This window comes from Dioscorea cayenensis, chromosome 18, assembly GCF_009730915.1.
Source record: "Dioscorea cayenensis subsp. rotundata cultivar TDr96_F1 chromosome 18, TDr96_F1_v2_PseudoChromosome.rev07_lg8_w22 25.fasta, whole genome shotgun sequence".
Classification (NCBI taxonomy): domain Eukaryota; kingdom Viridiplantae; phylum Streptophyta; class Magnoliopsida; order Dioscoreales; family Dioscoreaceae; genus Dioscorea; species Dioscorea cayenensis.
Genome location: NC_052488.1, coordinates 23860007 through 23887987, shown reverse-complemented (window position 1 = coordinate 23887987; position 27981 = coordinate 23860007). Strand labels below are relative to the sequence as shown.

The following is a 27981-nucleotide window of genomic DNA, read 5'->3' as shown; positions in this document are numbered from 1 at the left end:
AGACTTTGCAAGTTGCTTCTAGATAATATTAACTACTAGTCAAACTCGAAAGAGATTACGTGGGCCCCTCTTCATATCAGCTTCTTAGCTTTCTCGACCGGATATCAGTGAGAGAAATGAATGAATGTTCTCTCTCTCTCTCTCTCTCTCTCTCTCACACACACACACACACACACACACACACACACACAGCCAGCCAGCTTTTCAAATGCGGAATTATGTGCGCACATGTTGCTGATCTAAGTCAAGGGCAATAATCCAGTGAGAAGATTGAGATGAATTTTTTACTTTTTCTCAAAGGAAGAAAGAAGATTGCAAGGATAGAGATGAGATGGAGAATAAGATCGAAATGAACATGTGGCTAATCCTTGGCCTCTCTGCTTCTTAATTAGCATACGGATAAAACAAGATACTCCCAGATGATAATCTGATTCGCGTCCGCGTCCTTCAACAGCCCGATGCAATGAATGCATGGTTGGTGTCACCCTTGACAGTGATTCCTTCTCTCCAGCGAATCTGAATTGCTGTATTACTGATGCAAACCAGCAGACAAATATTTTCATGCATCAATTATATCTTTAACTCTCTTCAGGTTCAGTTCAGAGAGGGGAATGAAATATCAAGCATACCGATAATTAATTTCATTTAATTTGGGAGTTACCTTCCTAGCTACCTGGTAAAAACTTAGCTTTTATTGATGATATTCTTTGGAGATGGATATATGGTTTAATTAATTAGTGTCCCTTTCCATGGCCGTTCCTGCAGGTATTGAAAGTTATAAACAACGTATAATTTGAAGCATCAAAGAAGAACATGTACCCTTCCTTATCAGCAATGGAGGTCAACCATGGACTCAATACTCACTCCGTTGCTTTGCTTGTGGACACCAAGTTCCGGCTCACAAGTTGCCAACGAGCTTGTCAGATTAAAGATAGGAATCATTTTTGCATCTCAAATTCTCGTGGACTTGAGCACACGACAACTAACACAATGCATCATCATCCATTTGATACTCGATCTAGTGCCAAAATATAAAATAAAGAAACTATATATCGAAAGAAACACAACGTCTCAGACCTTTTGCCATCTTTGGTGGTTGTGAAAAGAAGTCACTTTAATTTGTGTGAGTTCACTGCTTGTGTGCTTAGAGCTTATCCTTATCTCAAGCCTTTACAGCATTATCTAATTAGGACCACAAAGAATTATAGTACCAACATGTTTGATTCCATGATACAATATTTTTCCTCTAGTTTGCAATAAATCTTTACGTGAAATTGTTGAATGAATGAGTTAGGAATGGATAAGGCACGGGTCGCTTGGAACCTCCTAGATGTCAAATTAATATGACCCATATAATAATAATAATAAGGGAAAAAGTCTGAAAAAGCTACAGTATGGTTTTAGGGTTTTCTGAAAATAAGGAATGAGGATTTTTCGATTCATGATATGTGGTTTCTAGATTTGCGAAAAAAAGCGCGATTGTCAAGCGATTAGCGAGTGTTAGCTTCATGAGGTCGAAAATCGTCGTTTTATTTAAAAAAATCGAACTTATATGACGTAAAAAAATATATTTTTTTAAATTTATTTCTCTTCAAAATTTCACTAAACAAGAAAAAAACTTAAATTCAAAAATAAAACAAAATCATGTTGAAAAAAATCTTGTTTTTTTAAAGTCGCATAGTGATTTTTTTACATAAATAGAACCATTTCTTGCTAAACGCTGGAAAAGTTAACGCAGATTAACGGTTTTTCACTTTTTAGAATCTGGGAAACTACGTATCGTAGAATCGATTCCTCATTCCTTTATTTTTCAGAAAACTCGGAAATCACATGGGTTTTTCTTTTTTTACTAATAATAATAATAATAATAATAATAATAATTAAGCGCTTGCTACTCATTCATGTGATTGTAGGTTCAGAAGCCATATCCCTCCTGTGATGAAGAATGACGCACTTCTTCCATTTGGGTATCGACAGCAAAGCACTTCATCAACTTACAAAGATCCATTCTTGGCCAGTGTGCCCAGTACTGCTTCCCCTGCTCCTCACTCTTTGGGAATACAAGCGAAAATGTTCCATATCTCTTAACAAACACAGCAAGCAAGCAAGCAAGCAAGCAAGAATCAGATGACTGTTCAGAGCCCGTAGGGCCGTGTCAATCGAGTGCAAGACTTAACATCTCGGATATCCATTTCACCATCTTATTATTCTTTGCTGTATAAATAAATACACATAATTACACGCACAACAGAAGAGACCCAGCTCTTTTTATTTTAATAAATTAATAATTTATCTATTTAATTTTTTTTTTTAAAAAAAAACCCAGTAAAGGTCATTCTTGGACCATTTCGTATTAGGCTCTTACTTAACACATTTTTATTTTATTGAAATTATAAATTTCAAAGACTATGTATAATTTTTAATAATATACAATAGTCACTTTTTTTATGAATAAAAGCAGATCTTAAAGCAGATCTGAACACGGATGTCGATATATATACGATGATAAGAATAATATAGGAATCTCCCAGTAAGCGATGTATGAGCAGTGACGGGGAACAGATCTTGTTGGGGAGAGATTTGAACCCATGACCTCTCCTTACACTTTGATGTCATATCATTGGGCTATTTTTTTTTTAAACCATATATATTAAAATAGAAAAAAATATAAGTGGAAACAAACACAAAATGAAAAGAAAAAGTACAAATAACATAATAGAAGATGAGAGGTGAAATATAGTCATTAGAGGTGGAGCACACCTCTAAAAACAACATGTAAAAAAATAAAGAAACAAAAGAGATGGACATGTGAGAAGATAAAGTTCCTCTAGTATATGAGATCTTCTTAAGCTAACTAGGTAGGTGGATCACTCCTGTACGGTAGGCAATGTCAATGTTCAGTGTGATCTTCCATTTAGCGTTCAAAAAGTCAAGAGAGCACCTGAGGGCTTGAATGGAGTCTTTTGGGAAGCATTGGTGTCGTAGTAATTTATTTTATTATTTTTTTTTTGAAAAGGTGAATAAACCATATGCATTAGAAAGGAAAAAGAGCGATACAACAACAATCAGACGTAACGATCAAATACAACCCACAATACACAACAAAGCCCATTAGAAGTGGGCACAAAACACCCTAAGGCCAAATTAGCCAAATTAGTAGTATTAATTCAAAACAATAACATTTGAGTTATCTTTAATAAATAAATAAAAAAAGTGGATGCTGTTAAAAATACAGTTGTTTCTTTCAAACGTTATGTTTAACTTAATTAATATATGTAGTTTCATAATAAACCTGGGAGTAATAATCGAATTAACAGGCTGCAATGTTATAAAAGAAATTAAAAAAAAAAAAAATAGAAGATGCATGGATGTAATTTTTTTAGTAAAAATAGGAACTAGAGTACAAAATTGATCGGGCGGCCGTTTCCAAATGCCCTTTCATCGGCATCCATCTCCATCCATTCGCCTCCTCCCCATCTTCGGGCATCTCTGCAAACCCTCGATAGATCTCATCGTTGTATCAGATCTATAGAAGAAGGTTAATGCTCGCAAATCTCTCGTTCTGGTTCTTGATTTCAAAAAAACAGCAAATTTTTTTTTTTTTGGTTGTTCTTTATTGATGATTTTGAAATTCAAATTAGATCGGGAAGCGTTGGTGATAGAGCTTAGGGATGGGTCACAGGGTGGATCATGAGTACGATTATCTGTTCAAGATCGTCCTGATCGGTGATTCTGGGGTTGGGAAATCAAACATCCTATCGAGATTTACGAGGAATGAATTCTGCTTGGAATCTAAATCCACCATTGGTGTTGAATTTGCCACTAGGACGCTTCAGGCAAGTCTTTTCATCTATATAGCCCAATTGAATTGAATTCATTCTTTCTGCAATTATTGCCACCATTCGCTCCTTAATGGTCCATGTAATACTTTTTCTCTTGTGGATAAGATTCATACTTTTAAGTAGATAATTAGTAGGAATGCATCACATGACAAAAGACATTACCTTTCGGCTATGGCTTTGGATGATTCATAGTCTTCATTTTGTTTTCTGACGATGAAACACTAGAATTTTTTTCAGCTTTGTTCAACCGATCATTTGTGGTTTGTTTGTGTGAGTTTAAGCTCTAATCCACCTAGGCTCCTGTTTTCCTAGCATTTGTAAACCCATAAGTGCTGTTTTGGGTACCTTATCTGGGACCCAGATGTAATGTATGTCCTGTGGTTCTTGTCAGCTTTGGAGGACTCTAGGTATGGTTAATGAAAGAATGCTTGCTTGTAAAGAAGAAAAAAAAGAACTAATTTTGGGACATGTTTGGTGCAGACTTTCCAAGGATCTGAATTAAAAGTAGTGGATTGCCTTTTCTCCTTTCCAGTGTTTTGTGGAAACCTCAATTGATTATTCAGCCAGAGGAATTAATTTGCGTATTTTTGAAATTTTTTTAATTCATGTAAAAAGATTTTTTTGAAAAGCAAACTTTTGAGTGCTTCCTGTCTGTTGTTCTGAGCTTAGTCTAGTATGTTTTGTGGATTGGCCTAAAATATGTTTGTGATCAGCTTAATTGGAATATGGGTGTTTCTTCGTTAAGCTTTGAATGGTTTTTGAATGTTGGCTGACTTATAAGTTTTGTCATTGTCATTGTCATTTGGCTGGAGATTTATTAAAGGAGATAATTTTGAGTTATGGCTTGTTTAAGGGATTTTTGTGGGATGATTTTGAAATAAATGTGGATAAACCACAGATTTATTGAAAAAAATTTTTGGGGATGAATTCGAGAACTTGTCATGATTTGGTTTAACTTAAGTTCTTTATTCGCCTTGATCTTTTTGAAGGAAATGGTTTTCTTTTATTCCACTTGTTTCAGAGTCTTGACTGAATGTCCATAGTGGTGTACAATAGCGATCTTATCCCCTGGATCTTGTCAATGGATGTTAATGCCCACCAATGTAGCTCATCTCTGATCCACCTTCACGCTACCTGTATACTGGAAGGATTAGTTGCCTACTATTTTTCCAATCTTCTTTACTACAATCAAAGGTCAAATGATGCTTTTCACTAGGCAGCCAATGGTGACCATCGTCTGCCTATTGTTTATAAAAAGACCAAATTATGCTTACCACTTGGATTGAAATGTAGTGCCTTGGACGTAAGGATCTGTAGAAATTAAAACCCTGGCTTAACAGGACTCTTGCTTTCCCAATGCTTTTGGTAACCTTCTTTTGAAAGTGTTTCATCTGCCGTCATTTTTATTGAATAAAGCCAGCTCTTGCACTTTTTTCCTTATGATGCAATGCTGGCACAATTATATTCTGAGCATTTTTGGTGCAGATAGAAGGGAAGACGGTGAAGGCACAGATATGGGATACTGCAGGTCAAGAGAGGTATCGTGCCATCACGAGTGCTTACTACAGAGGTGCAGTTGGTGCACTTCTCGTGTATGACATAACAAAGAGACAAACATTTGATAATATTCAGAGATGGCTTCGGGAACTTAGAGATCATGCAGACTCCAACATTGTTATAATGATGGCGGGTAACAAGTCTGATCTCGCTCATTTACGATCTGTTCAAGCAGATGATGCCCAGGAATTGGCAGAAACTGAGGGACTTTCCTTCCTCGAGACTTCGGCGTTGGAAGCATACAACATAGAGAAGGCATTCCAGACCATTCTGACAGAGATCTACCATATTGTTAGCAAGAAGGCACTTGCTGCCCAAGAAGCAGCGGCTGCAGCGCCACCAGTTCAAGGGACAGCTATCAATATCAATAACTCTACTGGAGGTTTTACACAGAAGAATTGTTGTTCTACTTAGCAATATTTAATTTGGTTGCCAGGATGAAAAGTCATTTTGTGGCACTGGATGGCTAACATCAGTGTGGAACTAGGTCGTCATCATTGAATCTATGATTTGATTGCAAGACGGAAATTTCATTGTATTGACAAGTGCGGGCACAGAAAACTTTCATAAAAGTAAAAAGACTCGAGGTACTCCTCTCCTTTCGGTGGCATGCGTTGCTTTTAACATTGTTGTTCTGGTGAATTGATGACTTCACACATTCAATCAAATGATTCCGCAGATACTCTGCATATCGGGAAGGAAAGAACAAATTAATGTTTATATCTGGTATATATATTTGAATGAAGAGACATCAATATACAATATAACTACTAATAAACAAAGATAATTAAGATGCAAAAGCCAGGAACTCCCTTTACGATTAACAATTATTTCGCTTTGTCGTGCGGGGTTGCATGTCAAATGGCGTCCACCTCATACAACCCACTATAAACACGAATCAATTCTCTTGCACATGGTCGGAGCCACGCTCCAAAAGCAAGCAAGAACAATCACACTGCCTTAACTTTACGATTGCTTTTCTGAACTAAAGAAAATGAATTTATTTACTCCTTAAATGAGGTAGAGATCATGCCTTAAAAGTGATTTATCAAGTAAAAGAAGGGTGTCTTTCTATTTTCACTTTTTCAGTGGGACAGGTCTTGTTCTATGATGATATTGTCATATTGATGCCAACTGGACCCATCTCGCCACGCTGGGCACACCTAGGTTGACCGCAAACGCCATGTAGTAACCGGGCGGTGCAACCTCCCCGCGCGGCGGCGCTTTGCATCCGATCCGATACCTATGAACCCCATCATTACCCGCCACCTCCACCGGCGGCGACACCGCTAGCCTCACCAGCCTCTGCCCCTGCGAGAACGAGTGCGTGGCGAACGGCGCGCTGGCCAGGTTCAATTCCACCACCCCGACGACTGGGTAACGAAACCACCACTTCCACCTCGAAATCCATCCCGTAACCCACTTTTTCCGGCGCCGCTTCGATGGCCGGTCGTATGTTGGCCCTGTCTGATGACAGATACTCCGGAGAGAACGCCTCTAAGCGGAGCTCTGTTGGGAACTCTGCTTTGAACTTGTAGAAATAGTGCGGATTGCTCCCGGCCACAAGAACACGCCCGTCTGGCAAGAGATTAGCGGTGGAATGGTACATTCGAGGAACGGCGGCTGGGTTCAGTGTCATGAATCGGAGACCGGCTGGTTCATTAGGCCGGTAGAGAACCGGGTTGAGGCACGGGTTGGAAGCCATCTCGAAGCCTTGCGCACCGGCTTGAGCGCCATTGATGACGAGGAGATCCCCAGTTGGAAGCATCACCATGTCGCCCATTATCCTCGGGAATGGCATCTCCTCCATGGCCCAGGCCGGGTCTGGGTCCGTCGCTATTATCCGGCCGCATGTTGTGCCGGCAAGGGCATCCGTGTCCCGGTGGAGGAACGCGCCGTACTGGGCTCCACCGCACACCAAGATCTCAGCTTTCGTGTATCCGTCGGCCGGGTCGAGCGCCAGCATGGCGGATGACCCCGCGGAGGGGTAGTTGCGGGGCCCGCCCTCGAGGATGGGGTATTCGAAGAGGACCTGGCCGGTGCTCGGGTTGTAGAGGACGGCACGAGCGTTGGCGAATACGAAGAGGTGGCCATCGGGGAGGAGGTGGACGAATGGGTAAAGGTTGTCCATTTGTCTGTCGCCGGCCTCAGCGAGGAAGGGGAAAGGATGTAGTTGGCGGCCTACTGCGGGGTAGAACTCGACGGATGGTGCAGCGCGGCCACCAACGATGATCATAGTCCCGTCGGGGAGGATCTGATTGGTGGCGTACCAGCGGCCGGCGGAGAGCAATGGGGACTTGAGCTCGACCCAGTCGCAACGGTGGTTGTTGCAGGGAGAGAAGGAACGGATGCGGCGGAAGCCGTCCATGTCGCCACCTGTTTGGATGAGTGTTCCATCGTGGAGGAATTGGCCAGAGGAGCACCAGGTGTCGGTGATAATGGAAAGTGGGCGGAGGGTGTTCGTTGACGGGTCGAAGAGAGCGGAGTGAGCGGTGCAGTCGCCGCGCGGGAGGAGTCGGTCGGTGGGATCAACGCGGCAATGTCCGGAACTGAGATTGAGACTGGGAAGGCCCGATATCGGTGCGGTCAAGGAGGACAACGGTGCCGTCGTGCGTTACGGCTGTGTGCATGGAGGCGATGCCAGCGTTCTCTAGTAGCAGCTCCCACGTGCCTGGAAGCTGCGCACGTGCTCTAACGGTTATCAGTACTGTCAGTATGACGAGTAAGTGCAGATGCACATCGGCCATGGGAGTTCCCCCGGCAGCAGCTCGACAGAGAAGATAGGATAAGGATAGTGTTTATTGCGCCCACAAAAGTTTCTTTTATTAGGTATTAAAACCTAATTAAAGAGTATTCGAATTCATTCGAGCGTTAGGAATAGCGACGGGAAGAGGAACAGTCAGAGGCGGGCGCGGCCTTGTTCGTCTTATTGGGAAGGAGTGTTGCCAGGTGGAGCCTTTTCGAACATGCAACGTGCCAGTTGGAGATCGACCCCACCAGTGTCGTCCATTATCAGCCTCCCTTGCTCTTTATTCTGTAGCAGGTTAATTCTTTCTCCACCGACGAATTTGCATGTTGGAGAGTTCAATTTCACACACAACGCGCACATACATGTATACTTGGGAATCCCTTGATTCATGCATAAAATTGAAAGGATTCACCGTCAAACCGCGAGAAAAGTACAATTGTAAATTTATCGCTCAATAACTTATCATGTATTTGGGTTTGTGTGGTGACACTCAGAACCTTGCAGCAGTTTGTATGACTGTGAAAGCACAACGACCAGACATGATTTTTCGTCAGCAGTTTCAGCCACTTGGTCCCTCCTATATGAATAGGTCAGTAGAAGGACTTGGTAGTATGCTATGCATGATGAATTTGGAAGAGGATTGATGGCATATAAATCCAGATGAACTGAGCCAGAAGGCCAGCAGGTTTGAAAGAATCCATTCCACTTGCTTGTTGCTATACAGGGTAAGATAGCGACAAATTTTGTACAGTGCAAAGACCAAAACATCAATCAAACTTCAATTATTCAGCCCTCATCAGGAATTGTATTCAATCTCACGAATGATCGATCGTTTCCATGACAATAAGCTCAGGCCACAGTGTCATTGGCCAGCTTCAGTGCGCTGCCCTGTGGGCCTTGCTTTCCCTGGCTTCTAGTCGTTGATGCTCAACAACTAAGTTAAGGTTAAAATAATGGAGAAAGGCATGGATGGCCCTGGCTGGTTGGCTGGCTGGTGATTACTGATGAGCGTTCGCTGCAGTGAGTCTAAACATAATTAATTAATTAATTAGTTAATTTATTAACAAAGAAGCAAATTTAATTTAATCCATTCCCCAGTCTGCGAGAAAGAAAAACAGTGACCACCGTACAGTCAATCAGGTGGGCAAAGTCTGGGAATTCGCAAAACAGAGAGACGTGAAATCCGGGCGTTCTCTCAAGCAAAAGATCCCAAAAGCCGAACCCCAACAGTACCCTCTCTTGTCTTTCCGTGCGACGTCACTCCGTTCCCTCTCACCCTCTCGAGTCCAATAATTCATCATAACCTTGGTCAGATCCTCTCCTCCCCTCTTCACTCCACACGCGTCCCACACTGCCCCCACTTGTGTCTCTTGTACCGTAATCAGTTATCACACCCTGTAATCATACCTTCAATTGACTCTCTCCCCTCCAGTCATCCTCTCCTCCCTTTCTCGTACTTCTCTAATGCAATCCCCACTCTAAATACCACTAACTACAAATGCCACTTCGCCACGTCAGCTTATGACTTAAATATAACTTTTCACACAGTCACATTCTTGTTCATCCTCTCTCTCTCTCTCTATATATCTCTCCACTCTGTAGAACACGATCTACTAACTTTCACTGTTACTCTCTTTCTACTTGACAGAGAAGCAGAGAAGAAGAGTGACGCGAGCCTTTGAAGAAGACCGAGTTGTTTCCAACAAAAACAAATGATGTCTACTGAAGTCGGAGGATACGAAGATGATGCACGCATCAGAGACCATCGGCTTCTTCTTCTAAACCAGCATCACCGGCACCACCAACACCAACAACAGCAACAACAACAACAACAACACCAACAACACCACCAGCAGCAGCAGCACGTGTACCACGTGCCACAACAAAGTCGGCGAGAGAAACTCCGATTTCAAAGCTATGATCCCCCGCAAGCCTCTACTTCATCGTCCTTGGTGGTCATCCAAGATCCCAGTCCATCCTTTCTCTTCCCCAACATCCATGGCGCCTCAACCTCTTGTTCTTACTTCTCCCGATTCATTGCCGACCCACTTCACCCACCGCAGCACAACCCCCATCACAGTGTCCCCACTAATCCCCGCCCTTCCCCGTGCCCCCGTGCTCGACCATGGCCCTTCTCGCCCTTTCACCGGCTACGCCGCGGTTCTCAGCGGATCCAGGTTCTTAGAACCCGCTTGCCAACTTCTCCGAGAAACTTGTGACGTCGGTCGTTCTGCCGGCGATTCAGAGTTCCGGTTCCATTCAGGATGATTTGCTGGGGTTTAAGGACGTGACTGAATGTGGGAAGATGTTGGATGACTCCTCGATGGGGAAGGAACAGCAGTGGAAGAGGACCAAGCTTGTCTCCATGCTTGATGAGGTTTTCATTCTAGAATCTGAAAATTGAAATTCAATTTCTTTTCTTCATCTTTGATTTATTTTATTAAATCTGCCTTTTGGATCACAAGCTCACCTGCACTTAAAGTTTTGATGCAAATATATATTATTAAATTCGTACGTTCTTTCATGTCAATGATGTCGGACAAGGCTTGACAAGCAGACGTTATTTCTCCAGGAGATAATGGCCCAGTGTCCATCTCATGGATGCTCATTACTTCTTAATCACAAAGGCACCATATTGACTTTGATGTGCCTGTATTCATATTTACCGGCTTGCTTTCTTATAGTGTTTCTTAGTGTTGGTGTAGTGTTTCTGTGGTGGTTCTTGTCTATTCTTTTCTTTTGCTCAAAAGAAGTTATGTGTTTCATACAATCATGGGACTTTTCTCAGTGTGTCTACTTTGAGAGAGATATTTCTGATTTGAAGACAAAGAAATGGTTTCTTTTGATTGTTCATCAAGATGGGATGATTGTCATTTTTCTGCTATAAGCTTTAGAATCAATATGAAATTGTTGTACTATTTTTTACTTCAAGGTCTGAGCAACAGTACTTCACTTTGAGCTCAAAAAGTAAATTCATATGTAGTTTCTTAGACGAGTAGCTGCCCTCCTCACATAACATGTTGGCCTTTTTGACTTTTATTATTCATCTACCTTACATTGGCGTGGTGTTAGCTTCTGTAAATATTCTACCTATAGGAATAAAGAGCTGCATGTAATATTATGATAGTTGAAAGGAAGAGAATTAATACTTAAAATAATTCCATTCACTCTAGAATTGGGCGAGAGGACGTTATATTAAAGTTGCAAAGAAATTTGCGAATGGGCCAGTTACAGGTGTTTCGGATTTGGAGAATAAACTTTTTTCCACACCTTATTTAACTTTTTTTTTAAATTTCTCTCTTATTTGTACATACCCGTTTTTACTTGCTCTCTTCGATTCATGATTAAATTTAGAATTATGATTTAATTACTGTAAGTGTTTCTTTTTTTAAAAGCTTGTATATCAAAGTTTGAAAAGATTTCTGTTTTTCTTTTGTCAAACGGTTCAGAGATTATAAAGTTTTCATTTTGAACATGTATTCATCCTCATATGTTTTTGTACAGCGATGCCATTTGAAACTTTCAATTCACTTTTAAACATTGCCAGAAACATCAGTCTATGTAATGCTATGACATATTAATGAATTGCCTGTTTTACATGACCTGGTTCTACTTTCTAGTGCATCTTTAGTTTGTCTTTATGACGCTCACTCGTTTCCATGTTGAGGTATTTTGTAATTGCTGCTCAATCAAAATTATATCTGCAATCGAATAACTTCTTAAAGCATATGCATGCATTTCTTGCATATTTGTTCTGCTGTTCTTCTTTAAATTTTTTTTTTCCGCATACTTTATTTGCTAGACCTGCTCTTTTTTACATTTAATAAATTTCAGAATGCCAATTTGACAAGGTTTGTGGCATGATAATTATATTTAATTTTAATTATGATGCACTAGATGAGCTGGCAGATCTAGCTGGATACTTCTTTTGATTATTCATCTGTTCTTGAAATTATATACCACTCTTTATCCATCTACTTGATGAAATCTTGAATACCAGTCAATGTAAAATGTTTTCGTCCCTTCTGTTGCCCTTTTTGGTTTTTTCCAATACTTGATTTCCTTTGACATCTTGTAGGTCTGTAAGGGGTACACGCATTATTATCAACAAGCACAGGCAGTTATCCAGGCTTTTGAATCTGTTGCTGGCTTGAGTAGTGCTGCTCCATATGTATCAATGGCTCTGCAGACAATGTCAAAGCAATTCAAGTGCCTGGCAAATTTGATATCTGGTCACTTACTTGATTTGACAAATAAAGCATTTGGAAAGGAAGTCATCAATAAAGAGGCGGTTCCTAGCTTCAGGATGACAAATTGTGCTGCCTGTGGACCAAGAGCAGCAAACAATGCTGCTTTTAAACAGCAACCTGTATGGAGACCTCAGCGAGGACTTCCTGAGAGAGCAGTTGCAGTGCTTCGGAAATGGCTATTCGAACATTTTTTACATCCGTGAGTTGTTTGCTTGAAGTGATATTGCACTAAATTGTTTCTCTGTATCTTAACTACGTAAGCATTAAGCATGTACAGTGATCAATGCTGTTACTCTGAATATCTTGGATGATATATGGACTTTTTTTCAAGTACAATAGCATTGTTTGCTTTGTGTTTTTATGTGTCTTCATTAATGATTTCATTTGTTTTTGATTTCTTTTTTCAGGTATCCTACTGACATTGATAAGCAGATGTTGGCTAAACAAACAGGTCTATCTAGAAACCAGGTATGTGCATCATTTACATGCTAGTCTTTATCTTATAGTTATATCTGCCTATCATCATGGTGCTTAACTTTGGCCTTTAGCCTTTTTTTTTTGTTTTCGGTAGATTTCTATAATATACAGCATATTTTTATTTTTTTAAAAAAAACTGTAGATTTCACTTTTGTGGCAGCCATTACAATGTTACATGTTCAGTTAGCCCCATGTTTGGAGATAAGATTTGTTGCCGAAAATAGAATGTGTGATTCAAACTTTCAAATAACATAAAAAACAACATTGTCTATGAATGGGAACTCATGCTACATCTTTAAAGACTACTGTAATTAAAAGTTTTGCAACAATACTGAAATATCACCAGGGAAAAAATAAATCAGTGGGAAGGAGTTTTTCTTTGCCACCATCCTTGCTTTTGATGTACTTTTTTGAAATCTGTTTCTTTTTTAAATTTAACATAATATTTTGTAATGCACAATCACTTTATTTATGATGTTGCTTGTTTCTAACGTGACTCTCTTTGCTGTTGGATTACATGATGCTTTATCTTGTAAGTTGTAAATGCAATACTTGTAACTGATAAGGTAAATATTATATGGCGACATTGTTCAATACAGGTTTCAAATTGGTTTATCAATGCAAGAGTGAGGCTTTGGAAACCTATGGTGGAAGAAATACATTCTCTTGAAATGAGGCAGTCAAATAAAGTTCCTTCATTTGATAAAAACTTTAATTTCAGTGAGCAACCTCAGTTACAATCGGAGTTCACTGCAATAAACTCTGAAAATCAACCGACTGCTAACACTAGGGAATGGAAAAATCATTGTATGCCAGTAAAGCAGTTCCGCAATGAGATCTGTCAGATACCAACCCACAATGAACATCCGTTTGGGTTTGGAAGCCATGATCTATCTAGCCATCATGATGTCGGTGTTGGAGTTGGTTCTAGTGGAGGAAATGGTGGTGTTACTCTTACATTGGGCCTTCGCCAGAGTAATGGAGTCTGCTTGGCTGAGCCTCTCCACTTAAATGCTGTTCACGGTTATGGCCTCGAGTTCAATGATTCTTATTGTATGGGTACAATGGAAACACAAGATCGGCAATATGCAAGGGGCATGGACGGGCATTTGGTTCGTGGTTTTGATGGATAAAGTGCAACAGTGTGAATAATCTGTTTTTTTTATCGTGTGGAAATGACTGAGAATATGCGAGAGGCAAATGCCGAATAACACCATAGACAAAAGATTGATCTTTCAATTTGTATCACTTCTTTGGAAGGCAGCCAAGACTGGAGATATCCTGGGAAATATTGATTTTTGCAGATTTTGTTCTTAAAGAAACAGCTTATGAAGCTGTTTATCCACTAAGAAAGGAATTTGTGCTTGGTCTTCACATACTAGGCTTCAGTGATCCTTCAAAAAGTTCACATATGAACTCCTGGGCAAGAGTAAGGTGTTGCGGTTCATTTTCTGAGCTCGAGCATGTCACACTGGGACCTTTTCACTAGTTGGAGATTCTAGCATAAGTATTGGGTGGCCTGTTGTATTTTTACACTCAATGTCACACTATTCAGATCCTCTATCAAACAGGATGCAGAAAGCTTTCAGCTGAAGAAGTGGAGAAAGCTAGTATTATTGTGCTTGTGCTTTGTGCTTGTATCTAAATATGAATAAACCTCCAGTAGTAGCCTCATGCATGAGTCCATGTTGAATTGCTGCTTTGTCCTTGGTTCACACTTGTAACTAGAAAAGTGTTACTTGTGAAATCGTATGTTTCTCTTCATCAGTGGAAGATTTCGAAACTTGGGAATAGGTTGCTTGTCTGGATGCTGATTAACTTTAATTCTTTACCAGACAGATATAAACTTGGGATTGAAATGTGTTACATTTTCATACAATATTTTGCCTTCATTTTTATTGGCACAAATACAATGCTCTCTGAATTCACTATATTCCGTATTACATGTTGTAGAGTTTTCCCACGATAGTTCAATGCTATTGCTCCGTCAAATGGGGAGAGTTCCTGTTAAGCGAATATGATCCAGGGTCTTGCGCAGCCCGTGTTTATTAACAGCTTTATTAGCTGCCCTGAAGCCTTCTCCATAAGCAGATGAAACATCATTAGCTATTTGATGCAAGAAAAACTTGCCAAGTTCTTTCTCAGTATCAGACTGTCCTTTTGTTTTTTTCCATGATGGTGATGATGAAGATGAAGACGAAGAAGCAAAGTCCAAGGCTGGAGTGCTTCTTGCTCCTGTAAGCATAACCTCGGACTCAAGCCACATGTGGGAGAGTACCTGACAAATGCCTTCCTCCACCTCAGGACTCAGATCACGGTAACCTTATTTTCATAAAATTATTATTATTATTATTATTAGCGTTTTGTAGAGAGAAACAGAGTTCATTATGAAGCAGTGTCTATGGCATGCTGCTACCTTTAAGACGTAACCAAGCATGCATCAATTCATGAGCAAGAATAGCACCAGTTAATAGCCTGCAGAACGGGCATGAATCTAGTTTAATCAGGATGAAATATTGTTGGCAGAAACTGAAGAAAATTAAGGTTCATAAAACCTTGGGAGACCATATAGAGCTAGTATGGCTGTGACTTCACATATGCGAATCAATTTCTGAGGTTGCTTAGTTGCGCCTAGAATTTGATTTCTATACATTCTTGGCCTTTTGATTATCTGGTTGACAGATGAAGATACGTCTTCATTCTGCTCAAGGATTGCATAATGCAATGGAGAAATATAAGTGGAGTTAGAGAAAATTCTCTTACATTGCTGACAGTTTGCTCTTCAGATAAACACAGCCCTCTTGTCTCTGGTATCCTGTGATTACCCTGAGAACAGAACATCTTTTGAACAGAGTGACAGAGATACAATTCCAAATTAACATTTGATCATATGGAAATTTTTATATGAAACTCCACCTCTTTTTCTCCCTCAATGGCTTCATTAAGTGCTTGCCTCTCAACCAAAAGCATGGGTATTTGTTGATCAATCTTCATATGCATTCCTTCATAAAAATCTCTTATGGAGTGATAAAGATGTTGGCAGTCGTCGGTATCCAGGATAGCTGTATTTAAGCAATCTAAGCAAAGACTACGTCCATCTTCCAATGAGACACACTTTACTTTGGATGACTTAAATATGGCCAAAAAAAAAACAGAGAAAAGGAAAAAGCTCAAGAATTAAGACATCCACTTTAAAATAAAATAAAAAATTGGACGTACAAGAACATGTTCGTACCTCCATACGTTCACAACTACAGCAGCGAAGTGTGTTATCATGCTCATGAGAGAGACAATATTTTTGTTTCCAATATGGATGAAGTTTGTACTCTATCAAGCCAGCTCTGCATGTTGGGATCTACAAACAGAACAAAATAAAATCATAATTTCTCATTGCTCAAAGAGCAGAGCAACTCTGCATACAAAAAGGTCCTTACAAATTCATGGCAGACATCACACTTTGGGTGGTGTGCCTCTTTGTAGCATGACGTGTGATATGGGGCCCTTCCTGATAAATAAAACTGAGAAGCATTCCATGCAAGGGAAAATTTTTTTTTATAAGATTTTAAATGCCTATGAAATAGCACTGTTCATCCACTTTATTAAAAAAAAATAAAATAAAATAAAAACTGTTTCCTATGAAGACATAATGAAGTGATGCACCTGTGTGCCCTGGATAGGCTGACCACAAGCATGGCAACGAAAGCAATGGGCATGCCAATAGATCCCCTTGCAGCTCAGGTAATATCCATAACCTATCTGGCGATTACAACCTCCACAAACTCTGCATATATATTATCAGTTTTATACATTATTCCAAACAATTTTACTGATTTAGATTTTTAAAAAAATGGGCAAACCTATCTCCTCTGGGTAAAAATTGGACGGTATTGTCCGGATGGCATGAGGAGGACATGTTCAAGCTTTCTTGAATAGCTTTAGCAAGGTCTTCATCACTATCACCTCCATGATCTTTAAACCCTGAGTGATTCCAAATAGTTATGATTTAAGAGCTTATAATTTAATTGAAAGAATTCATGCTCTGGCTTATAACTGCCATCAAATCGTTTTGCACCATTTGATCGTTTGTCATCTTCTGCAAGTGACAGTGCAATTGCATGATCTAACTCCTCATTCTCAGCTTTGGCTTGATCATCCTGCAGATTATTAATGACTTTATACACACAATATTTCAAAAGAAAAAATTAAGAAAAGAAAGTATATTTATATATGCATGCACCACTGATCTTTGTGGTCTTTTGCCAGACATCTTGTTGTCAGCACTCATTGGTGGATGCTGCCTTCTTGATGAACAACAAGGTGATCTTCCACAAAACATTTGGAGCAACCTCATGAAGGCACATCTTCTGGCATTCCTTGATGGAGCCATTGACTGTGGATATAAATAATAAAAACAAGCTGAAACAGTAAAAAAACAGAGTAAACATTAAAGTCAATTCCTTCGCGTGTATCATCACAAGTTCGCACAGAAAAAGTACCCTGCCCGGCTGCCCCTGCCTTAATAAGAAACCATATAGAAATAGAAGGATTACAGTGTACTGATTCCAAAGAGAAAGAAGCTTTGATGGACAAGAGCTTGAAATTGTACATGGTGAGCTGAGCAAGAGAAGCATCTTTAAAGGCCATTTTTTTGGTGGGGAATTCATGAAAAGTAAAGAGCTTTGAAGGACGGAAAGTTTACGAAGAATGTGGTAAGACAAAGACTCAAAGTAGAGATTCTTTGTGTTCAAATGGATGCATAAACACAGCCACTGACTCTGTTTTCAAGATTCTTTTATATTTATCTTTTGTGATTCCTAAACTTTATTTCAAATATTCCTTGATTATTATTATTATTATTATTATATTTTGCCTATTTATCAAAAAACAATAAACGTCATGCTTGGGCTTCCTTAGAACATCCAGAGTACATTCCCTAGCAGGGCTGACGGTGATACCTATTTGAGATTAAAAGTAAACTAGGTAAAAAAATAAAAAGAGAGAAAAAAAGGGTTACTGTTCTGTTTACATTTCTAAACAATCACACACACACACACACACATATATATATATATATTGACAAGGCGTGAAGCGCCGTCCTTAACAATTAATTAATAAAATAAATATTTCTGCTTCTCTGAACATTGTTGAGCAACTAGTGCATGTCTTCAAGTTATCTCTGTTTTAAAAAAGACGCGGAGGCCCATCAGCAGGAATCCTCAGATGCTGTTCAGAGGATTAAAAGATCCCTTAATTTCCTAAGCTCTAGATCAACCGATCCCGCTGGGGATTCCGTGCATACCTCTAGTCAGGAGTAATCCGCTCTCGTTGTTCTTTGGACGCGCACTGTGTCTCACGATGGTTGACTTACTTTGGTCCGAACTTGTTTTTCGTTTCTCTCGCTTTCTTTCTACTTTTTTTTCTTTTTCTTCGGGTTATGATTTGTGAGTACTTTTAATTTTTCTTTTTAGACTTGTTGTTCACATTAATTTCTTTCTTTTCTAATAAATCATGGTTTATCCACTTTTATTTAGTTATCTCTGTTAGATCCAGTGATACAAGGACTGTAACAATTACTCCAAGAGAAAGAGACAAAGAGTGAGAAGCCAAAAGACAATTTCATCGATAGTGTGTGTGCATCGTCTAGGTGATGAAGATAAAGGCAAGAAACCTTTACTTCCAAGGCCACCTGGATAGCAATGGTCGATCTGGACAAGCATCGCCTTCACTTTATCCAACGCCCAACCTTCCAATCGCCACCAGACCATTACACACTATAAAAACCTCTCTTTTGGAGCACCAAATATCCCCTTATGGATAAATGTTTATCTTTCTAATTCCTTATTTTTTTTATTATTTATTTATTTATTTATTTATTTCCATGCATCCATGAATGAAGAAATTGGCGTGGGAATGGATAATCTGCATCCTGAGGTTTAGGCCGGGTAGGGTTTGGCTTACGCAAATCTAACCCTCAGGATACAGGTTACTCTCTTCCTTGTTAAGCCATTAATTTATTAGGCTTTAGCAGCGCCTTTGAAGATAGAGCAGATCAGTTTTCATACTCTAATTTGGTGATGCCTGATGATGTATATGTTGTGCTCGATCGCTCTGTAATGGAGATAAAAAAAAGTTCTTTGACGTGGGAAGGAAGAGTACAAGAAGCTGAGAGAGTGGCTTAACGTACGTGGAATAAAAATCAGATGGGAGTAAACAAATGTAATCAATATATATATATATATATATATTTTAATTCTGCAGTGAAGATAAAATGGATGAGTCACTGATTTACCGATCTTTTTTTTTTTGAAAAGATGGATAAACCACTTTAAATTAAAGGAATATAAACAGAAACAATAGACCACCCCCACACCGGGGAAGAAAACACCGCAAGTGACATACCACTAGATGTGGTACCTCCGCTCAACCAAAAGACAAAAACAACAAGCATCCAGAGGAACAACTGGCCTCCTCCCTGACCATAAAAACTAGAAAAACTCTAATCCCTGACAGCAGAGGGAGCCTCCTCGGCCACAGGAGCATCAACACTGACCTCTGAAACGAGAACCCATACACTCCAGACTCCGTCGCACAGTCGCCATAGAACTTGAAATCTTCTCTTTGGGGACCCTCTGCGCAGATAGAGAACCAAGATATGAGCAAGTGAGCAATTTTGATAATAAGCACATGCACGTTTAAAAGTTGAGTGACCATAATAATAATAATAATAATAATAATAATAATAATAATAATAATACAAAGCTAATTATATAATAAATTTTTAGGTTTTTCCAAATTATTAAAACTATGATCAAGGGAGCCTAGGTAATTGTCCTATATGAGAAATGGGAGGGCTCACTGAAGCAGGGTGCATAAGCGGATTCAGTAATTGGATTGGGTCAGGCTTCAAACAATTAATCTTGTTTAGTTTGAGTTAGAAAATATTCAACCTGACTAATTTAATTCCGGTTAAAATCAGAACCCGACAAAATTCATGCAAATCTTGATTTGTCTAAAATTATGTTTTGTTTTTCATAACAAAGTTATTTTGATATAAATATGTTTGTTAGGTGTGACGAAGTGGGTTGAAATTATGTGACAAGCCAAGAGGTGACATGACAAAGAAAAATGACTGGGCAAAAAGGAGAAATGACTATGATGATGATGTGGCTAAAGCTTGGTGACATGACATGAAAAGATATGAGGGCTAGAAGATTATGATGGGAGACTATGTTTAGTGAGATTCCTCTCATGGTTCATGTAATGATCAACTAATTGTGGAAAGCGCATCAAGTTAAAAGAATCTCTTCAAGAAGGGTAAGTTCTATCTTAAGCATGATTTTATCTATCATTGGTAAGGTCCCGGATGATAAATCATATATTTGATAGAACTCCTTTTTAGGAAAGATTTATCTTAAAGAGAGGAATATTCTATTGTTGGAAAGAATAAAAGATCATCATGAAGATTGCATGGAGCTTAGTTTGGTGTGAAGTTATTTGAAGACACAAACTAAGATAGGCAAGGACAAACTTAGTTTGGTGCGAAGCTATTTGAAGACACAAACTAAGAAAGCAAGAACAAGCCAATGTGATTATCAAGACCATATTTAGCAACACAATTTGAATGAAGATCTAAAAGCTAATTATGGGCGGAGCTATTTAAGGAGACAAATCACATATGGGAGATTGGTTGAAGATGACTTGAGATATGATTGAAGATTTGAAGATCCAAGCATGGATGATTGAAAATTATGCTTGAAGATATTGAAGGCTAAACTTGGATGAGAGGAGATTAAGTTTAGTAACAATATTTCTATGAATCAAACGAAGATCGCATGGGAAGACCAAACTTGCAAACTTGGACCAAGTTTGGAAAGAAGATCGGGAGATCTTAGGTGACCATCTTTGGTGAGATGGTTGCGTGTGCCTTGGTAGGCGCGTCTCTCGGGAGAGGGGCATGCTAAAGTGACACGAGGAAGGAAGCGATTGTAGGCAGGAGGAGCTCTACGAAGCGGACTGAAGGAACCGGGAGGGTTGAAGGTGTCTCAAGTTTGAGTGCAACTGGCTAGAAGCCTAGAAGTCAGTCATGTTCAATAAGGTGAGCAGTGTTGTAACTGGGTGTTGCAACATCTAACTTTGGAAGGTATCCAAGTTAGGAAGCCACGGAGAATTTTAAAAGAGGAAGGACGTAGGTGCGTCTATATAAGATAGTCTGCTTGAAGATTTAAGATGAGCCACGAGTGAGAGACCCTCTGGTGAGGGTTGAGGAGAGTGGGCTTCGGACAATCTTAAGAGTGCATTCTTTGTCTTGAGTGATTAAGGTCGAGTGTTGTACTTTTTATTCTATCATCTCTTTCAGTGGATTGTTTCTCCAGGCTTGACCCCCCAGCTGTAGGTAAGATTCTGCCGAATTGGGTAACCAATTTGTGTGTCTTCTTTCTCTTGCATATGTGTGTTTTAATTTCTGGTGAGATTGAGTGTTTACCTTACACACCTACCCCTCTGGAACTAACAACGTTTAGTCTCCATTTAAATTAGGCACTAACCTTGTTACTAGGGGGTTAAACACTGACCATATCGACTTAAAATAATAAAATCTTATTAAAACACAATATAGAAAGCCATATACTCAAATTTTTACTTATTTTAACAATAATTATCATAAAATTTTTGTATAATCTTAAGGATTTCTCACATTAATATTTATTTTTTTAAATCTCTATGTATTTATAGAGTTGAATAAACCATAATTTATTGAGAGTTAAAACCAGTATAAAACCAATATATAAAAGAAATAACATATCACAACTCTAAAACAAAACAAAAAAATAAACTTAAAAAAATTAATCACCGAGGGAACTTGTGGTAGATGGGATAGACAAAGCTCATATACTCTTATTTCTGTTACAAAGAATGGTTAAAAAGTTTTTTTTTTTCATCTACATTTACTACCTTGCATAAATAATTGATGAGAATGTCAGTTGAAAACAAAGAACGCGATGGGAATTTAAAAGTATAAAGCTCTCTTATAAAGGGAAATTTTGTCTTTGAAAAAAATCATGGATTGCAATAAAATAAACCGCAGTTACTTCCAATGGTCACGTATGCATGCACAAAAGAGAGATCATGATTATTTAAGTACTTAAATAATGTTTTGTACTTAGGTAGATAGATAACATGAAGCCATGCATAGATATATACCACAGGTGAAGAGAGTAAATAGCAGGATCATGCTCTTATTTATTAAACTCAGAGAGATTAAGCTTAGATTTCGAAATTCACATATCACTTTGACATGGTGGTCATGGCCATGCCGGCAGGGTTCTTATAAGTTGTGGTAGCACCGACAGCATTGGATGTGCCGTTATTTAGGGTTGCATCAATACTTACACCAGAGTAGTTAACGACATTGGTGTTGGTCGTCCACATGACGTCTCCATAAATAGCGAGATCACCATTCTCTTGAAGAACAAAGACATAGTTTCCTAATGGTCCATACGAGTCGCTCTGCCACAACTGACGTTGACCGGAATACATCACAAGGTTCCCATTATTCTTGAGTGTGAGGTAACAATGCTTTGCAAAGTGGTATGTGTTGGTATGCCAGATGCTTTCTCCCGCTTCATACAAGATAAGGTCACAGGTATCCTCCATAACAAGTTTATAAGGTCCCCATGTGAGGTACTCACCTTCCTCCAATTTCTGCCCAGTGAACAGCATGGTTTTGGCCATGCAGTACTGAGGAGTTAAGAGCAAGAGGGTGGCTGAAACTGAGAGGAATATGAGAATCGTTGCTGGGGATATTGACATGCTTGGTGGTTGTTGGTTATTTAGCTACAAATTAACTCTATATGATCAGCTCTCCACTGTAATGACCGATTGTAGCTTTCAGCCTCTATTTATAGATAAAAGCAAGAACTACGAGGAGGCTCGAGTATTGAGTCTCGCATTCTACCGAACACTACCATTCATGCCTTTCTCTCTCACTAATAATTGCAATGCACATCCAGACAGGTGTAAATCAATCCATAAATGGGCAAGACATGCATCTGGAGTAGGTTTGGCCGGTAGACCTTTGTTTTACTTTTTATTATCACGATTTATTGTACTGTTCTTTCAGTGTCAGTATCAGTGTCAGTGTCAGTGTCTCAGTCGTGGACACGTTCTCAACCATGCATTACTTTGGAGATGAAATGTCTTGGTCATAATTAAGCCAGCGCACTGCGCATATATATATATATATATATATATCTATCCATTTTTAGTCGATGGAAGTCCTTCAAAATTGTACCCACCACCACCAATTATAGCCCTCTCTCATGCCCCACGATTCCAACCCTCAACCACAGATATCCACACATGTCAATCAGTCAATAAATGGGCAAGATAAGAGAGTACATTTTGTCTACAGACCTTGATATTTCTCTGATTTTTTTTACTTCTTGGTATTTCTTGGTATTTCTGTTTGATCACGTTTTGTTTAAATGTGTCATTGCATGTCGGTCTCAGTGTCTCACAGTCACAGCTGTGGACACTTTTTAACCATGTTGCATTATTGAAACAAGTTCAGATTATATCGTGAAATATCATGAAGATAAGCCTCTCTTTGCTTTAGCATTATTGAAGACGCATGTAGATGCATGTTACTGCACCTAATAATGACAAAATTTGGTGATTATGATGTACAAGCATCATAAATGGTATTCAATGGTCGGCTATGTCTGATGATTGAGATGAACATGTGTCTCCCGTGTATCTTATTATGAAACAACCCATTAAAAATTAGAAGGCTTAATAACAATAAATTAATTCTGTACGTTGATTCTATTTAAACTCACTTCTGGCAATTAAATTATTCACATCAAATTTAACCTGAATTAAGAAAGTAGTACTGAGGAGGAGAAATCAATTTATTACTTTGAAAAATCTGATCACACATTTAATGGGTTTTTTCTTTACTAAAATGTACATATATATTGTGGCGTGATTAATTGTTACCATGCATGCAATTTTCTTTCCAAAAGTGACCAGCATTGCCATGGAACATGCCATGGGACAAATAAGTATAAAAATACATCAATTATATAGATGACTTAAATAATTTCCTACAATCATAAAAAGAGAGATATACCACCTGTCCATAGAGAATTTATCTGAATCATATAAACAAACCCTGAGACCACATTATAACTACAATATTACTATAGTATTCCCGTGGAAAAGATTCCATCCAAAGTCTTGCCCATACACTGATTTTGCAACAACCACCTGACAAACCAGTGGATGTAATGGGCGAACAGCATGCATCTTCAATATATCCGCTGGATGCTGAATTTTGTTTGATCAGCGAAAAGGAAAGCTAATTACATCTATCTGATACGAGTCAGTGGCTAATTAACCTAGTGGAGTCAGGGATAATCTCTATCACACATTTGCAGCAGGTACTTATTTGGGTAAAAGCTGCTTTGATAATGCAGTACTCGTTTACAATGGAACCAAAGTTAAACAGGGGAATTTCCCGTGCAGCTCAAACCAAAAATTGATTTACAAGCACAATGATCATCAACTGTAATAACTTTCAACCGTAAATGGTGGATCTACCATTTGACAAAGACATCAAAATTTCAAATGAAATGATGTCGACTCATTACTTACTGCAAGCATAATAGGATTGCGGATCCAACAAAACCTACTCTATCATTAAATATGTTTTAATTTTTATAATTATTCATATTACGTGGATCACTTTCCCACCAGTGGCGCCTCGCTGTCCGACAAAACCTGCTCTGCTACCTCAATGAATATTTTGATATTTTTAATTATCCATATTATGTGGACCACTGGCATGTGGTGGTAGGTGTGGAGTCTAAAAGTGTGATACTGATACATCCCCTTGATCAATGATCATCACAGGCCATGGTCCGTCTATAAATAGAGATCAGATAGTGAAGCCATGCAGGATCAAAGTAATATAGCTAGCGAGCAATTAATAACAGAGTACTGTTGAACATGGCAAACTTCCAAGTTCGCTCTGCTTCTGCTCTTATGAGCATCCTCTTCCCGATTGTGCTAATTATTATAACTCATCATGCTCCTTCATGCACAGCAAGATATATTATGTTTTCAGGGGATACGCTCAAGGCAGGACAAGGCCTAACCATGAACGAATACACACTTTATATGGGCAAAGACTGCAACTTAGTCCTGTATGAAGATGGCTCCTCGGTGTGGTCATCGGGAACATCCGGCAAAGGCTCCAATTGCTACACCAAACTTGAGAGAAATGGGTACCTGTCCATCTACAATGAAGGCATCCTTTTTCCCATCGCTGTCTGGAAGAGCAACGATGGAAAATACTTTCCGGGCGAATACATCCTGGTCTTGCAACCAGATCGTAACGTGGTGATCTATGGTGAGAAGATATGGAACAGCGGCACTGGTTCTTCTTCTCTCTTTGCCAACAAGAAGCTCACCTCCAACAAACGCATTGACATGGTCACTAACGAGAAGCAATGATCATATCCATCTTCTTGCTTTTAATAATTATAATAATAAGCTAGCGCAGCAGTCATATTGCATGCGTCTTAATTCTACTTCTTTTGCCTCTGTTTTCCTACTATTATGTATATCATGATATGCGTGCGGTTGCTCTTGAAAATTAAACCATCACGCGTGGTTCGAAGGTTTAATAACATCATCATCCTCTTACAAAATAAAATAAAAATAAAATAAAAATAATAATAATAATAATAATAATAATAATAAATATCCAAAGACATATCATGGTTAAAATTAGAGAATGGTACAAAAGGAAGCAAGAGAGACAAGAGCAGGCCACTGCGTAAAACAAAAAACAAATCGCCCAGAGACGCCACCATAGTGCCGTGGTTTTTTTTTTTAAAACTCTGTGTTTAGAGAAGATATTAACTGACATAAAAAGGTTTAATTGCTATATAGGTCCATGTAATTGTGTATTTTCTGTCCTTTTAATCTTTTCAATATTTTTAGTTACAATTAAATCCTCATATTTAGTCGAGTTGAATCATTTTAATTTCGCGGTGTAGATGGACAAGTGTAAATTGCAAGTATTTAATTGTACTTAAAAATATTGCGTGGACTAGAATGATCCAACTCGACTAAATATGAGGACTTAATTGTACATAAAAGTATTAAAAGAACTAAAAAAGCAGAAAATTACGACAATTAAACCATATAAAAATAACTTTAGAATAAACAAAAAAAACCTATAATATCCTCTTAGATTGACTCTCAACTAATTCATAGTTAATTAACTAGGCAAACTAACTATTGTTTTCTTTTAATATAATAGATAAACCATGATTAATAAAAAACTAATTATTGTTAATAGATGGGGTTCTCACCTGATGTTTTTATGTACTTACCATTTGAAAACTCTGAATTATGATATCTAGTTTCTTGTTTCTTATGTTTTTATATACTTACCTTTAGAAAACCATGATTATGAAAACTAGACAATTATTCATTTTTATGATTAATTATGAATTGTTAGATATATTAATTTCTCTCAATTACTTTGAAAATATATTTATATATTAAGTCTTAGTTTTTATTTAATTAATTCTATTTGTAATTCCTAATCCAAAATTGAAGATAACTAATTAGATGCCTGAAATTTATAAATTATTTAATTTTTTCTATAATGATCTAGAATTTGAGATTATTTTAACAAAATTTATATGCTCTTACTTATATCACATTCCTTTCTCAATTAATCTAGCAAGAGATCAGTGAGAATGTGAAAATTGAATGACAACTCCTATTTTATGCCTCTTCGAATATATTCAGTACAAAAGTCCTCTCACCCCTTTATTATTTTGGTTTATAGATGTGGAAATATTTTTTTTTATCTTCATACCAAACTTTAAACCTGATGAGTGTATAACATTCATATATTTTATATCATTTTCTATACTCATTTGATTTGTATTAGAATTATATTGTGGTATTCGATACTAAATCTAGTGTGTAGCACATTCTTAGGCTTAGAGTAGGACTTCAAGATGAGAGAGAGCCATAAGAAGCATTCAAAACCTTAATCGAAGAAGTTGGAACTCTCTCTCGGTATCATTTAATTAAAGACAGCGCAAACTTAGTGGCTTACAGACAGCTTACGGAAAGCTTGCGGCCTACCTTACGATCGTAAGTACTTTCAAAAAAACCTTATGGGCATAAGAATTATTTAGAGTCAAATCAGAGAATTTTACAAGCAAGGCTTACGGTAAGCCCATAAGAAACATCAAGAGGAGCTTACGACTACAACTTACGCTCGTAAGTGAGGTTGTAGAAAGCAGAATTGTGGAACTTACGATCCAGCCCTTACGGCCATAAGTTGGACCATAACCCAAATAGAAGACCTTACGGATATGATTTACGGTCGAAAGTGTTTCCATAAATCTCGCGACCATCTTCTTCAGCTCTTTTATGGCCAGTCCTTATGCCCGTAAGTATCCTGTAAGTAAATGGGTATAAATAGAACTTATAAAGATTTTTAGGGCATTCTTGGCTTTTCTTTTGGGCGATTCTTGGAGGCAAAGTGACGGAAGAAATGAGATAAATCTCTAGCACTCAAGGGGCTATTCCAAGGGAGATTTGGATCCACATTGAAGGGGATTGGAGATCGTAGTGTCAAGCTCACATTGGCACCGTGCGTGGAAGCTTTCCTAGGGATTTTCATGTTTCCCATGTTTCCTCCTATATCTTGTGTCTTGAATGCTTGCCCTCTATTATTGTAGGGCTAATTTGTTAAATGTTTGGGCATAGTTAAACTCTAGGGTTTATTTCATTGACATGGGTAGTTGGATCCTTGATCCTTTAATTGTTTTCTTAATTGCAATTATTTCTATGTGAATCTAATTGTGTGTTTGAATGCTTGGTTGCTAATGAGGCAAATGCCCTATCTATATATCATACTTGATGTGCATTTGACGAGTAGAAATACCCACCTAGAATAGGCATGCCGTGATTAGAGAGAATTGTGTGTAAACCTGGGTATAGGGTACTTTGGAGATTTCATCTCTCTCAATTCTCCGGAGTGAGTTAATGATAATCTCTGTGTTCTTTACAAGCA

At 38.5% G+C, this 27981-nt stretch overlaps 5 protein-coding genes and 1 pseudogene across 5 annotated transcripts; 3 read left to right on the top strand and 3 right to left on the bottom strand.

The window, feature by feature from the left end:
• Window positions 1-3384: 3384 nt before the first annotated feature.
• On the top strand, window positions 3385-5839 carry LOC120282074 (ras-related protein Rab11C-like). Its single transcript, XM_039288804.1, has 3 exons — window positions 3385-3538; window positions 3642-3836; window positions 5328-5839. Exons 2-3 carry the CDS (start codon window positions 3672-3674, stop codon window positions 5811-5813), a joined length of 651 nt encoding a protein of 216 aa, XP_039144738.1. The 5' UTR covers window positions 3385-3538; window positions 3642-3671; the 3' UTR covers window positions 5814-5839.
• Window positions 5840-5954: 115 nt separating this feature from the next.
• On the bottom strand, window positions 5955-8804 carry LOC120282071 (aldehyde oxidase GLOX). The gene is given in 4 exon segments (XM_039288802.1): window positions 5955-6083; window positions 6218-6776; window positions 6778-7953; window positions 7955-8804. Coding segments are annotated over 3 exon segments (1626 nt in total). The 5' UTR covers window positions 8147-8804; the 3' UTR covers window positions 5955-6083; window positions 6218-6518.
• Window positions 8805-9812: 1008 nt separating this feature from the next.
• Window positions 9813-14668, top strand: LOC120282072 (annotated as a pseudogene).
• A 49-nt stretch (window positions 14669-14717) lies between these two features.
• Window positions 14718-17627, bottom strand: LOC120282070 (protein DA1-related 2-like). Its single transcript, XM_039288801.1, has 12 exons — window positions 17372-17627; window positions 17113-17291; window positions 16948-17029; window positions 16733-16853; window positions 16536-16656; window positions 16310-16393; window positions 16111-16230; window positions 15792-16004; window positions 15639-15701; window positions 15431-15546; window positions 15292-15350; window positions 14718-15197 (listed from the first exon to the last, which is right to left on the bottom strand). Exons 1-12 carry the CDS (start codon window positions 17517-17519, stop codon window positions 14863-14865), a joined length of 1641 nt encoding a protein of 546 aa, XP_039144735.1. The 5' UTR covers window positions 17520-17627; the 3' UTR covers window positions 14718-14862.
• Window positions 17628-22157: 4530 nt separating this feature from the next.
• LOC120282988 (mannose-specific lectin-like) lies at window positions 22158-22682 on the bottom strand. Its single transcript, XM_039289814.1, has one exon. It carries the CDS (start codon window positions 22680-22682, stop codon window positions 22158-22160), a length of 525 nt encoding a protein of 174 aa, XP_039145748.1.
• A 2199-nt stretch (window positions 22683-24881) lies between these two features.
• On the top strand, window positions 24882-25388 carry LOC120282987 (mannose-specific lectin-like). Its single transcript, XM_039289813.1, has one exon. It carries the CDS (start codon window positions 24882-24884, stop codon window positions 25386-25388), a length of 507 nt encoding a protein of 168 aa, XP_039145747.1.
• Window positions 25389-27981: the final 2593 nt, after the last annotated feature.